The sequence below is a fragment of the Pinus tabuliformis genome, chromosome 9, assembly GCF_031772625.1.
Source record: "Pinus tabuliformis cultivar Carrire ecotype Pingquan chromosome 9, CPIR1, whole genome shotgun sequence".
In the NCBI taxonomy this organism is placed as follows: Eukaryota; Viridiplantae; Streptophyta; class Pinopsida; order Pinales; family Pinaceae; genus Pinus; species Pinus tabuliformis.
In genome coordinates this window covers 679,722,393-679,736,051 of record NC_142307.1, presented here as the reverse complement: position 1 = coordinate 679,736,051, position 13,659 = coordinate 679,722,393, and the positions used below count along the sequence as shown (strand labels likewise).

General features: G+C 33.3%; 1 protein-coding gene across 1 annotated transcript; it reads right to left on the bottom strand.

Moving 5' to 3' along the window:
* Nucleotides 1-7,558: 7,558 nt before the first annotated feature.
* Nucleotides 7,559-9,223, bottom strand: LOC149150484 (putative disease resistance protein At5g63020). Its single transcript, XM_089442815.1, has one exon. The coding sequence runs from the start codon at nucleotides 9,221-9,223 to the stop codon at nucleotides 7,559-7,561; it is 1,665 nt and encodes a 554-aa protein (XP_089298941.1).
* Between the last annotated feature and the right edge of the window lie 4,436 nt (nucleotides 9,224-13,659).

Below are 13,659 nucleotides of genomic sequence, written 5' to 3'. Positions count from 1 at the left end.
TCAACTTAACCAGATAAATGGAGCTATATAGACAGATAAATTATAAGCAAGACTAGGCTCATCATGATTGCAAACCTCAACAAGGGAGGATAACCCTCCAAAAGGAAGTTTCCGAAACTCGAAATGACATTTCACCTAAATGTTGAATCGAGTCTATTATCTACGTAGTAACTGCAAAACCCTTCAAATCCCCCCTATTGAAACTACAATTCATCAATTTTTTCTAAAATAACAGAGTGCAAAAAAAAAGACAAGACCCAAGAAAGAGAGCAAGCTCTTCCAATAAGTAGGTTTATAAGTGTACTTAAGAAAATGAAGATGTAAAATCATTGCTACCCTAGAGTATGGATACAAATTTAAAATTTTCCAACCTGGAGAGAAGACCCTTTGTTTAGTGCTTAATTCGTTGGGAACATAAATTTTAACTTTGTGCGTAAAAGAAAATTCCAAATATTGTACTTGTATGGTAAACATGAATCAGAGAGCGCAATAAAAAGATAGCCAACAACAAACAACAACAGTTGTAGCAACAAACACTGAGTGGAACAATACTCGATGGAACAACAAAGAGACAGCCAGACATAAACACTTTAGGAGGCAGCAACAACTAAATTAACTAACTTGATAACCTGAGAGGCGAAAGGTTGTATGTGAAGGCTACAAATCTACAGAAGGTTGTATGTGAAGGCTGTGAATCTCATAGACTGGTATGAGATGAGAACTACATTCAAGGAGTGATAAGCAATAAGCCAGAACCGAGAATTTATACCATACCTAATAACTAATAACTACCAGATCATAACTGGGCCATAACCGGTTCTAATTCAGAGGCAGTCAGATTCAGATGCAGGGGAAAGTTGTCAACTGAGTAATCCTCCTCCTGGCCCTCCTCGTCCGACAGGAAACGCATCCCTCCTCGTCCCGCAGGAAACACGACCTTGCTCCTACAACAAACAATGTATTCACGTCTGCCCCTCCTCTGCAGCAAACGCGGATATTCGCGACGCACGACAAGTTAGGTAAAGGGTAACCAAAAATTAATTAATTATTAATTAACTAATCTTTAATTAAACGTTTTTTAATGTTTTATAATTAAATTCGACAGTAAAATATTGTTTAATCATCTAACAATGGTTGTGACGGTCAAAATTAAGACAAAAAGACAACTAGGGGAGTTGATTTCAGAAAGAAACACCCGACGACATAAATATATTTATTCTTTCTTAACTCTTCTAAATAATTTCCTTTACCATTCAATATAAAAATAGTTAAAATAAACCATATATTCATAAACAAAATTACTTTAAAAAATATAAGAAATATTAATAATTTTCTTTAATCACTTCAAAAATATAAGCAATGCTAATAATTTTCTTTACTATTGAATATCAAAAAATTGAAACAATATGATGCATTCATAAACGAAATCACTTCAAAAATATAAGTAATGCTAACAAATTCGAGAGAGGAATTTTTATCTTCTTGAGAGAAGAATGCAACCGATCTTTTTTTAAGAAAAAAATACTATTGCACAATAAGGCCTCAAAATATATCACCTTACATCATTATTAAAATATCAATTTGTTTGTAGAATGTCAATTACCAGATTTAAAGTAGAGTTGACCATACAAACAACCGAGCATATGTGAGGAAACATGAGAAATAGTGCTCTAAGATGGTCTATAGTAGGAATGTTCCTATAAAAAAATCAATCATAACAAATCGCAGTATTACCTCCTTTCAAATAATTTTGAAGATCCTAGTGGACTCTACCCGGGCCGTCAACAAAATTATAAAAAAAAAACATTCGAACGCAGCTAATAATGATGTTACGTATTTCTTCCCTCACATATTAATCGGAAAGAGACACATCAATGCCAATAGAAAATTCATCTGTACAAACCATTCATTGCGATATTTAGATCCATGGATGAAATTACATGGTTTTTATAATTTCCAATAATTTTATAATATTGAAATTTCATAAATGATACATGGATTAGGTTTAGATAAATATATTTACATTCAATTCTGGTCAACTTGTAATGTTAGCAATGATTGTGGTTTTTTTTTTTTTTAATAAGTGAAACTGCAATTTTTTTTCGCTATTTTCAGGAGAGTAACAATTTTTATGTGTCCTAATTTTTGTTAGGAGTAATGTTTTGTTATTGAGATTGATTTTAATACATTTTTTTCTATTAGGTAGACAAAGTATCTGATTAAATGAATGAATGATTGTGGGTGAAAACTCATTTATGGCAGTGTTTTATGAAGAGTTTGGTTGAAATTCATTTATTTATTTGGAACTTTTATCAGGAGTTGCTGTGAAAATTCATTTAGAGTAATTCTCTTTTGTTATTAGAATTGACAAGATATGAGAAAAAGTAATAGTCTACCATGAATATTTAAAAAAAGAGAATTCATGTCATTATAGACAATGTCACAGTGATTTTTATACTCTTTTGGAATAAACTACTAGAAAAAATCATGTATTAAGAAGCAATGTAAAGTTCATTTTAGACTACATTGGAATAAATTTTTAGTGTTTTTCAATTATATTGGAGAAGTAAAACAGCTCTAGAAAGTATGCAACAAACAAACTATTGAAAAAAAAAAAGAGTAACAAAAAGGCAAGATTACCAAATTATCTAAAAACACAAAGGCTCTAATAACACTAATAAGCATTGAATAAATCTAGCCCAAATTATTTTATAAATATGAACCACATATAAATACATTGAGATATATTAAGATATGAACTTTGATTTCCCCTTCAAAAACATTCAATGACTATTCATATTTACTTATTATTTTTCATATTTCTATTTGAATCTTTATCATATTTACAATACATACTATTCACTACAATCTCTAAAATTAAGTATCTAACAATATATTTAATTTTAAAATGCCAATTCTAATAGATTAATAAAATAATTAATTTTAACTACACTAAATTTAAAATATTTACTTAATTTCAAATAATTTCTTTAAATTACACACTATTTTAAAAAATAACATCATCGTAAAGTGCTCTAAAATAAACACGTCTAATAAACCTATATAATAATATATTGTAAATCATTCTCAAAATGAAGAGATAAATTTATAATATTAAATGATAAGATTTATTATTGCACATTAGAGTTAGTGTTCTATAGGCTATACATGCTCTCAAGTGGAGATGATAAACCTCTATGTATACAAAGTTTCCGTATAAAGAGAAGATTTAGATATGATAATTTACACCGAGAAATGTTAGGTGGGACTATATATTGCACTTATCATAAAGTAGTTTAAATTTCACTGTGAAGTTATATCTATTGTGAAAAAGGTGGGACTATATATTGCACTTATCATAAAGTAGTTTAAATTTCACTGTGAAGTTATATCTATTGTGAAAATGGATGTGGATCTGAATAACTTCTTGCCTTTTAAGATTTGTATTATAATTCAATTTTATAAAGTTAAATTAATATTAAAAATTCAAAATCATAAGAATATGAAAAGACTTATCTTTGATAGTTAGTATTTTTTAAGGTAGTTTTATTGAAAATGCATTGTTAGAAACAAAATACAATAAAGATTTGCGTTATAATTTAATTTTATAAAGTTAAATTAATATTCACAATTCAAAGTTATAAGAATATGAAAAGACTTATTTTGATATGAGTGTTTTAAGGTAGCTTTATTAAAAGTGTATGGTTAGAAACAAAATACAATAAAGAGAAGGGATGAAAGCAAAAGAAATTTAAGAATAAGAAATAGAGTAATAGAAAGTAAAGGATTAAGAAGAAGTTTGTTTGAAGATCAAAAGTTGTATTTGAGTTAATATGATGAATAATTTTTATAATGAATAAAAATGAATTACAATCATGATTATGAATGTAAATCTAATATTTATAATACTATTTTGAGTAACATAAAATTTCCCATTAAATTTTGGTTTTCCCACTTGATTTTCCAAGATAAATTTTGTGTCTTGGTTTTTAAAAATCAATGGTTGTGTGTATATTATTCCATGGATTCTTGTTTTGAATATGAAATTAAATTTATTTATGCACACCTAACATTATTCTTGAATTAATTTCTCTGAGGTGATATTGAAAGGTATTGATGGTGTTCTCAATTTTAGATTTGCTAAAAACGAATGATCTGCTTGCTAATTTCTTCATTTTTGAATCACTAAATTGTTAATTTCAATTTCTTTCCTATTTAAGTGTGTTGCCAAAAAGTAAATTGAGGGTTTGAATGATGTTGGGCGCCTTGCTAACATATCTACAACATTGTTGTATGAGATCATTGATGAGTGTATTTACTAGGACATTGTTAATTTCCTCTTCATGGGATCACTCCCACAATCATTGCTTGCATACTCCAACACTATGCATTTGATTTCCACCTATGAAAAATCAATTGTATAGTTTAGAATGGCCAATTAATTTTGGAATAATGACTCTAAGAGAGTAATAGTAGCTATATAATTAATTAAATGAATATTAAAATAGTTTTTGTTATTTAAATCTAAGAGTTAATCATGAATTCTTACCACAATTAGAGTATGTATGTTCATTGAAAGGGGCATTGTTTTTATTTCATTTACTCTAATGAATATGGAAGTGAAATTCATATATACTCCATTTATTATCATAATTAAAGTTCTGGCATGAATGAATTTCTCACATATTACTAAAATTGATGCATTCATATTTTCTATGGGTAGATTTACAATTGGTTAAGTGTTGTGTTAGCACATAGGAAAGGAAAATTTGGCTTCCATTCATATATATGTAGACATATTAATACATAACATTGTGAATGATAAGTTTATTCTTAATGAAACTCTATGTTGAATAATTTCATTGTTGGTGAGTGGATTACCTAATTAGAAAGATACAAAGGTAATATAATTGCTCCCTGATGGGCATTTGTTTTCCATTACAAATTTAACAAGCTAAGTCATTTAACTAGAACTATAATAGAGACCTCTTAAGCATGATGGAAAATAACAATTAGAGGACAAACTATATATTTTCCTTGAATCTAATCATATTGCAGAGAAAAAAAAATTATTAACATCGTAAGATCCTTTTTTCTCAAACATGTGGATTATAAATCTTCATTTATGGATTATATTGGTATTAGAGCAGTTGAATCCATGACTTTGAAATATAGTTGTAGTACCTTGAGAAGAAAGATACTCTAGATAGGTAAGGAACTGAAAAGAGAGAGGATGGAAGAGCTAAGAGGTTTCAATATCCAGATCTAATAGAAGAATCAACACTTGAAGGTGATAATATCATAGTGAGAAAATGAGCTTGAAGTATTGGCCAAGTTATAGGTCAATGCCTAAGAGACCAAGGAAGTACAAGCACATCCCATTATTAGTATAAAAGGCAACACCACAATTGAAGTGAACATGGTAATCTTACCCTCCATGAACCTTTCTCAATTTGTTTCTTAAGAACCCTTTGATGATTTTGAAAAGAAAGCCAAAGGCATTAATTCCAAGATCATTAAACAAATGGGATATAATGTCCAAGGGATCAGAAAGAGAAATCATGGGATTCTAAAATTAATTGTATTTTAACATAGGCCTAAGCATAAAGGCTTAGAATTCAATGGAAAAGAGAGTTTGACATAATCAATGGTCACCAAATAACCTTTTCCAAAGGCACAAAGGATCAAAGAATAAGCCATTTCAATTAAAAAAAATAGGTAGTGAAAAATTGAGTGGGAAGAAAACCATTCCAACTTGCTTGTAAAAGCTTGAAGGAGGGCATCCAAGAGATATCTCCACCATCCAACTATGCCGCCACTCTTGGGAGACCAAGCTAATAAGCACAAGCATAGGCTAAAGAGGTATGCAAGGCATCTTTGGTTTGGTTTTGTTTTGTAAAAGAACTCACAATACTAATGTTTGTTGGCACTCGAGAAATAGTAAGATACCACACAACCCATTCAATATCAAGAACTTTTCCCACTATTGCAAGTAGAGGGAACATTGGGGAGTCAAATGTTGGAGGATTCATTTGGAGCTTTATCCCAAAACCACTAAAAGAAAAATTTGGAGAGTGAAAGGCAAGGGGAAGGAAGAAGGAGAAGTAAGTGCCTAAGAATTATGATAGTAGAAGATGTCATTAGAACCAATGCAGTTGGAAAAAAGATTTTGTCAAAGAAAATCCCTATTCAATGGTTATTTTCCATCTCGTCATAAAATCACCACTTTTTGGAGATCTATCATAAATGACATAGTGGGGTTTTAAAGAGGGACAACTCTAACCTATGTTAGGAGAGGAGACAAGGGAGACTTTTAGGAGCTAAATTTTGCAAATGGGTTAATTTTCCATGTTTTTTCTAAAATAAATTCACCAATTTCCATTTTTTCTAGAAACGATTCACTCAAATTTTATAAGATAAAATTATTCTACCTTAAAAGTCACCGAAAGTTAAAATAATTATATAAAATCCTTAAAAAATTGTATATTTTTACAAAATTCTAACTAAACATTTTATAGTTTTCATCTTAAAGACTAATAACATTCACCTAATTTTGTATACTTTCCATCTTTAAAATTAACTAATACTCATATAGTTATAAAAAGAAATTAAAAAATAAGCTCAAATATTTAAGTGCAAAAAACATCTATAGAAATTATAATCTAAACCAAATTTAAATAAACTTTTATTATTTAAACTTTGTAATAAAATTTAATTTTCTAAATTTTAAATTAATATAGATAATTAACTTTTTCAAAATAAATAAATATGTATCATTTTCCAATTAATATAATATTTTTTGATATATAAAATTTACATTTATATAATACAAAAATTCTTTTAATTTTTATAAATATATTATTTAAATATTGAACATCAAGATATGTACATAAAAGATAAGCATTCTCAATTACAGAGAATTCATCTCCCAATTATAAAAATTAAACACTAAGCACTCAATATTATATCAAAATATATACATGAGACATAAGGATTCTCAATTACGAGTTCATCTGCCCATTTTAAAGATTAAGCATTGCCCACTCAATATTATTAAAAATATTCTTTAAAACATGACATTTGAACATCACTGCTAAATATATTGTATTATTTTATATTAGAAATAATTTTCAGAGGGGAAATCCCCTTTGAAGAAGCTTTATAATACATCATGATACATTCGAACATATCATGACAGCATCCCAGAAATCCTTACAAATGTTACGAAAGCGCAATCCGATATGTAGTGCGTGTTTCGAACACGGGTGGGGAGGGCAACAGTGCACCATCCCAACCACTCGGGACAACAATGATACTAGAAATAATTTATTATTAAAATAATATTGTAAAAGTTTTAACAATCTCATAGAATATTATTTTTGTATTGAAGTAAAATTAGAATTAAATGCTAAATTTTAAATATAAAAATATTATAAATTACATAATATAGAAAGAACAAATTGATAAAATAATGATGCACAAACTACTTGAAAAATTATATATGCATGCAAAATTCAGATCTCCTGGACAGAGGTTACATGAATTTTCTGGTATCGTGCTAAGTGAGTTCATCACTGTCCACCATCCCATTCTCGGATGATGGAGTCTCTATAATCTTACACTTTAAAAGTACTTTAATGTCATGTGGAAGCAGCACCAAGCGGTAACAACATCTAATATCTAGATGCTTCAGATTTGTAAGTTTTCCTATTTCACCAGGCAATGATATCAAAGACGCACAATTATAAATACTCAAGAATTGAAGGTGAACAAGATTGCCTATATCTTCAGGAATGCTCTGAATCTGAGTATTCCCTAAGTCAAGAAACTCAAGGTGTATCAATTGCCACAGTGATGCTGACAATGATTTTAACGGTAATAGAGATAGGTCTAATACCTTCAAATTGGTGAAATTCAGGAAAAAGCCTTGTGGAATTTCTCTCAAATATATATTTTCTCCTAACATTAGAGAAACTACTTTTGGACATCTAAATTCATTCGTCGGAAAAGATGTAATATTGTTGTTGCGAAGTGATATCCATTTGCAATCATCACAGGCCTCCATGTCAGGGAAATGTTGAAACCTGTGACCTACACTAAATGCATAATTTTCCTCTTTCTCGCCGATATAAATCCCCATATCGCGGAGAACATCGTGAACATAAATATAGGGCGCAATAACTTCATCGATTTCATCAACCTCTTCATTCACCAAGGAGCGATCAAGAAGCAACTTTACATACCTGCACCCACTGTCCAGTAAATAGTCATATTTGCAATCATTGGTCTTGACCAGACCTTCTGAGATCCACATTCGCACCAAACCCTCTACAGGAATTCGTGCATCTTCCTCAAACATGCCACAGTAAAGAAAGTAGTTTTTCAAATCAGCAGAGCGCAAAGCATGATAACTCCATCTCAATCGCTGATACAAATCTTTTTCAGTTCTCGGATGACAAATTGGAAAATTTGGGTCCACCTTTTGCATTTGGGTTAAAGAAAACTTCCAGTCATTTATAGTTGTGGTTATCTTCATTTTTGAGACTATTACATTCATCGCCAATGGCAAACCTTTATATTCACTGGCGACTTCTCTGGCAATTTGCTCTATGTCCACTGGAACATGGCCGTCTTTGAAGGATACTCTGCAAAACAGGTCCCACACCTCCTCTGTTGGTAGAGGCCGTATTTCTATGGACATTTCTGTGTCCTTTTCTGCAATCAAATCTCTATTTCGAGTAGAGAATACAAGTTTTCTACCCTTGCCAGTGCCAAATTCTACCCCTAGTTCTTTCAAATTGAGTCCACTCCACATGTCATCTAAAATCAGAAGAAATCTATTCGTCTTGAGGTAAGAAGACAATTTCATCTTCCACACATCACTAGAATAGTTTGCTACATCTAAATGAAGTGCAGAAGCAATATCATTTTTTATTTGTTCCAATGGAAATCGAGCAACTGTAACCCAAATCATATGATCAAAAATGTGACTAACCTTAATGGTGTTGTAGACTTTTTTAAGGAACATCATTTTACCCACACCATCCATGCCGTATACACCAATTGTATGAAGGTGGTCATCGGAAGCTCCCGTCAGCCAACCCACAACCTGTATCTCTGTATCTCTAATTTCCAACCCTACCAATCCGGTGTCTGGTTGGTCTTGAAGTAGTACATCTGCCTGTTGTTGTGCCGCCTGCACAATCTGGTAAGCATTGTTCATCACTAAAAGGTATGACTGAAGGTCATCAAAGAAATAAGAACAAGAAGTTTTCCACTCTCAGATCGGTGTAGACATTCTAGGCGTGCAAACGAGGCAGTCAATATGCTGCTGCAGCCAAGGGCGTAGTGAGTTCTGGATCAAGTCTTTTACCTTTTCAACAGTGTCTTACATCATTAACAATCGATTATTCATAGAAACTGGGACCTCCCTCTGCTGATCTCATAATAAAGCATTAATATAATCTAAGAAGCTCTTCATACACCATAACTGCTCAATTCAACAATGATCACACTCAACAACAACATCAAAATTAATTTCGCTCTGTCATGAATTAAATGTAAAATTGTAAGAAGTATGATAAATCTCAAGTTCAGTGTCATTACTGTAAGAAGTATGGTCATTATGCAAATGAATGTAGAAAGAAGCAATATGATATTAGTAACAAACCAACTGTAAATTTCACAAGAGAAAATCAGAACCATGATAGCATGTTTTTAGTTTGTAATGTCACACAAGAAAAACAGAGTGCTATATGGTATCTAGATTCAGGGTGTAGCAACCACATGTCAGGAAACATAGAAATGTTTTCTGATTTAGATGAAAGTGTGAAATCTGAAGTGACATTAGGTACTGATGGCAAAGTCTCTATCATGGGAAAAGGTAGAGTTAATATCCTAACAAAGAAGGGGGAGAAGAAATACATCTCTGATGTTTACTTTGTCCCCGTCTGAAACATAATCTCATGAGCGTTGGACAGCGCATGCAGAAAGGCTACAATGTCTTCTTCAAAAATGATGTGTTCATAATTTTGGATAGGCCTCCAAGTAGACAGCTGATTGTAAAGGTTTAGATGACAGACAATGGAATGTTTCCCCTGAAAATAATATCAAATTTGTAGAAAGAAGGTGCACAAGCACAACTATCTATGAACTCACAAGAAAATGGAAGAAAAGGGGCAGCTGTCACACAAATAAACTTTCAAGTAGAGGTAAAAGATGAAAACTGGTTATGGCACTTGAGATTTGGACATCTCAAATTCGGAGGTTTGAATTTGTTGCATAGGAAAGGCATGGTGAAGGGTTTACCACTTATAGAAAATCCAGACAGCATATGTGAAGGATGTATTTTGGGCAAGCAACATAGAGAGACATTTCCAGCAGGAAAGTCAGTGAGGGCAAAGGCACTTTTGGAGATTGTCCACTTAGATTTATGTGGACCAATGTAGACACCATCAATTGGTGGCAGTCACTATGTGCTGACCTTCATAGATGACTACACAAGGAAGACATGGGTCTTTCTCCTAAAACAGAAAATTGAAGTGTTTGAGTGCTTTCGCCAATACAAGGCTCTTGTTGAAAAGCAAAGCGGACATTTCATCAAATTCCTTAGGACAAACAGAGGTGGAGAATACATCTCAAATGACTTCCTTCGATTTTGCAAGGAACATGGAATTCATAAGCAATTTACAACAAGATATACACCGCAGCAAAATGGTGTGGCAAAAAGGAAGAATATGACCATTATGGAGATGGAAAGGAGTATGTTGAAGGCAAAACATTTGCCAAATGGCTATTGGGCTAAAGCTATCACTTGTGCAGCATATATCTTGAATAGATGTCCAACCAAAAGCATCCAGAACATTGTTCCTGAAGAGGCATGGAGTGGAAGAAAGCATAGTGTCACTCACATGAGAGTTTTTGGATGTGTGGCTTATGCACATGTCCTGGATGAGTTGAGAAAGAAGTTGGACAGAAAGGGGAGAAATGCATATTTGTTGGATACAGTGATGAATCCAAGGCATACGAACTCTACAATCCATTAACCAAGAAGGTCATAATCAGCGGAGTTGTGCAATTCATAGCAGAGGAAGCATGGGATGGAAGTTTAGAAAAGACAATCAATGTCAAAGCATGCATACCACATGAGGAAAGAGAGAAATTAACAGCAGGAAGTAATTCCTCAACAGTGACCCCCTCTACTCCTATTCAAGCGCAGCAACACATGTAGCAAGCAACGCCATCAACAAATAATAGGACAATTTCGCGCAGCCAAGCAAGTGCTTCTCCAAGCACACCGCGAACCGTAACACCAAGTGACATATCAAGCCCATCTTCAGCAAGCACAAGAAGGCCAAAATTCAGAAATTTAAGTGAAATTTATGAGCAACATGAAGTTGATAGTGGGGCAGGTCTGAATTCTTTATTTGCATTATTTTTCCATGTAGATGACCCAATCCACTTTGAAGATGCAGTCAAAAAAGAAAAATGAGTTGCGACAATGGAGGAAGAAATAGAAGCAATAGAAAGGAATGACACATGGGAATTAGTGAGCCTTCCGAAAGGAAAACATGTTATTGGAGTGAAGTGGGTCTATAAGACCAAAAGTAACATTGAAGGAAAGATTGAAAGACACAAAGCAAGGCTAGTTGTCAAAGGATACCAGCAGCGGCATGGAAGAGATTACGCGGAGATGTTCGCACCAGTCGCGCGGATGGAGACAGTGCATGTAGTTGTGGCGATTGTCGCACATCATAAATGGACAGTGTATCAGATGGACGTAAAGTTAGCGTTCTTGAATGGAGTTCTGAAAGAGGAAGTGTATGTCGCGTAACCGCCTGGTTATGAGACTGAAGGACAAGAAAACAAAGTATATCGGTTGAAGTCTTTATGGATTGAAGCAAGCACCACACACATGGTACAACAGGATAGATTCCAACTTGTTGAAAAATGGTTTCGACAAATGTGACGGTGAACCTACTCTCTACATCAAAGAGAGCGAAGGTAAGATTCTCATTGTCATCTTATATGTAGATGATTTGATCTTTACAGGCAATGATGATTTCATCATCACTGATTTTAAACAAGTAATGAAGAGTGAGTTTGAAATGACTGACTTGGGATTGCTAAGATATTTTTTGGGCATAGAAGTGAAGCAAACAGAAAATGGCATTTTTATCTCTCAAGCAAAGTATGTGGCAGAAATTTTGGAGAGGTTTAAAATGTAGAACAACAAGTCTGCACCAACTCCAACTGTCACAGGGTTGAATTTGAGCAAAGAAGATTGCAGCAGCAATGTCAATCCGACATTATACAAAAGCATGATAGGCAACCTGATGTATTTGACCGCCACTAGGCCAGATATAATGTATGCAGTAAGTTTGGTGTCAAGGTTCATGGAGACACCCAAGGAGACACATTGGCAAGCAGCGAAAAGGATTCTGAGGTATGTCAATGGGACAAAATAGTATGGCGTTTTGTACACAGCAACCAGTGATTTCAGGCTGGTTGGTTACACTGACAGTGATTGGGCAGGCAGTGTCGATGACAGAAAGAGCACGTCAGGATATGTTTTTCATTTGGGTTCCAGAGCCATTTCATGGGCCTCCAAGAAGCAGCCAATAGTGTCACTGTCAACAGCAGAAGCTGAATATGTCGCAACAACAGTAGCAGCATGTTAGGCAGTTTGGATGAGAAGGATGTTGAGGGATCTTCGTCATGACCAAGAGGGCGCGACAACTATTTTCTGCGACAACACCTCAACAATTGCATTGTCAAAGAATTCTGTCTTTCACAAAAGGACCAAGCATATTGATGTTAAATATCATTTTATTAGAGAGTTGATTAGCAATGATGAAATTGTGTTGCAGCACTGCAGGTCACAAGAACAGCGTGCTGATATTTTCACAAAGCCATTGGCAGGAGAAAATTTTGTTTATCTCAGAAACTGTTTGGGAATTGTCAATGGCGATAGTTGTGATTAAGGGGGAGTGTTGGAAATAATAATCCCAACCACCGCAATAAACTGTTTGACAGCAGCCATACATGTCAGACATTTTTGCAGGTTGCGTCTCAGTGTGAAGATAGAAGGTCTGAAGTCAGACACGAACCATTTAGAAACCCAACAAAGGCATTTAAAGAATTTATGTACTTAGGTAAACAGATATGGGCAAGCATTAATTCAACAACCTTGCCCACACTCCAGAAACACCTGCGCAACTCTGATCACACTCAACAACAACATCAAAATTAATTTTGCTCTGTCATGAATTAAATGTAAAATTGTATGTTGAGTTATATATGAATGTAAAAGTCATTTTGTAGAGGTCAGAGTGTGTAGAGAGGTTAGAAAGTAAGAGGTAAAGAAAAGAGCGTGGAGAAAATGGTGGAGCAATTTTTGGTGGGTGCGTGAAAACAACGGTTACTCTGTTTTACTGTGTGTAATTCCCCGTAAGTTTAAATCTTTGTAAAATTTTATTTTGCTTGGTGAATGAGCTGCAGTTTAATGTAAATGTAATTTGCTGTGAGTATTCATTAAGTGTAATTTTATTACACTTTTATGCCAACCAACTCCAATGTCCCGTGTGGAGAGTGATTTATGTTGACACAATGCCATATCTCGATGTGGTCGCAAGCGCAATATAAAGAGCACCACAATTT

Coding starts and splice junctions, on each gene's coding strand:
- LOC149150484 (XM_089442815.1), bottom strand. CDS start 9,223: ATGAACAATGCTTACCAGATTGTGCAGGCGGCACAACAACAGGCAGAT.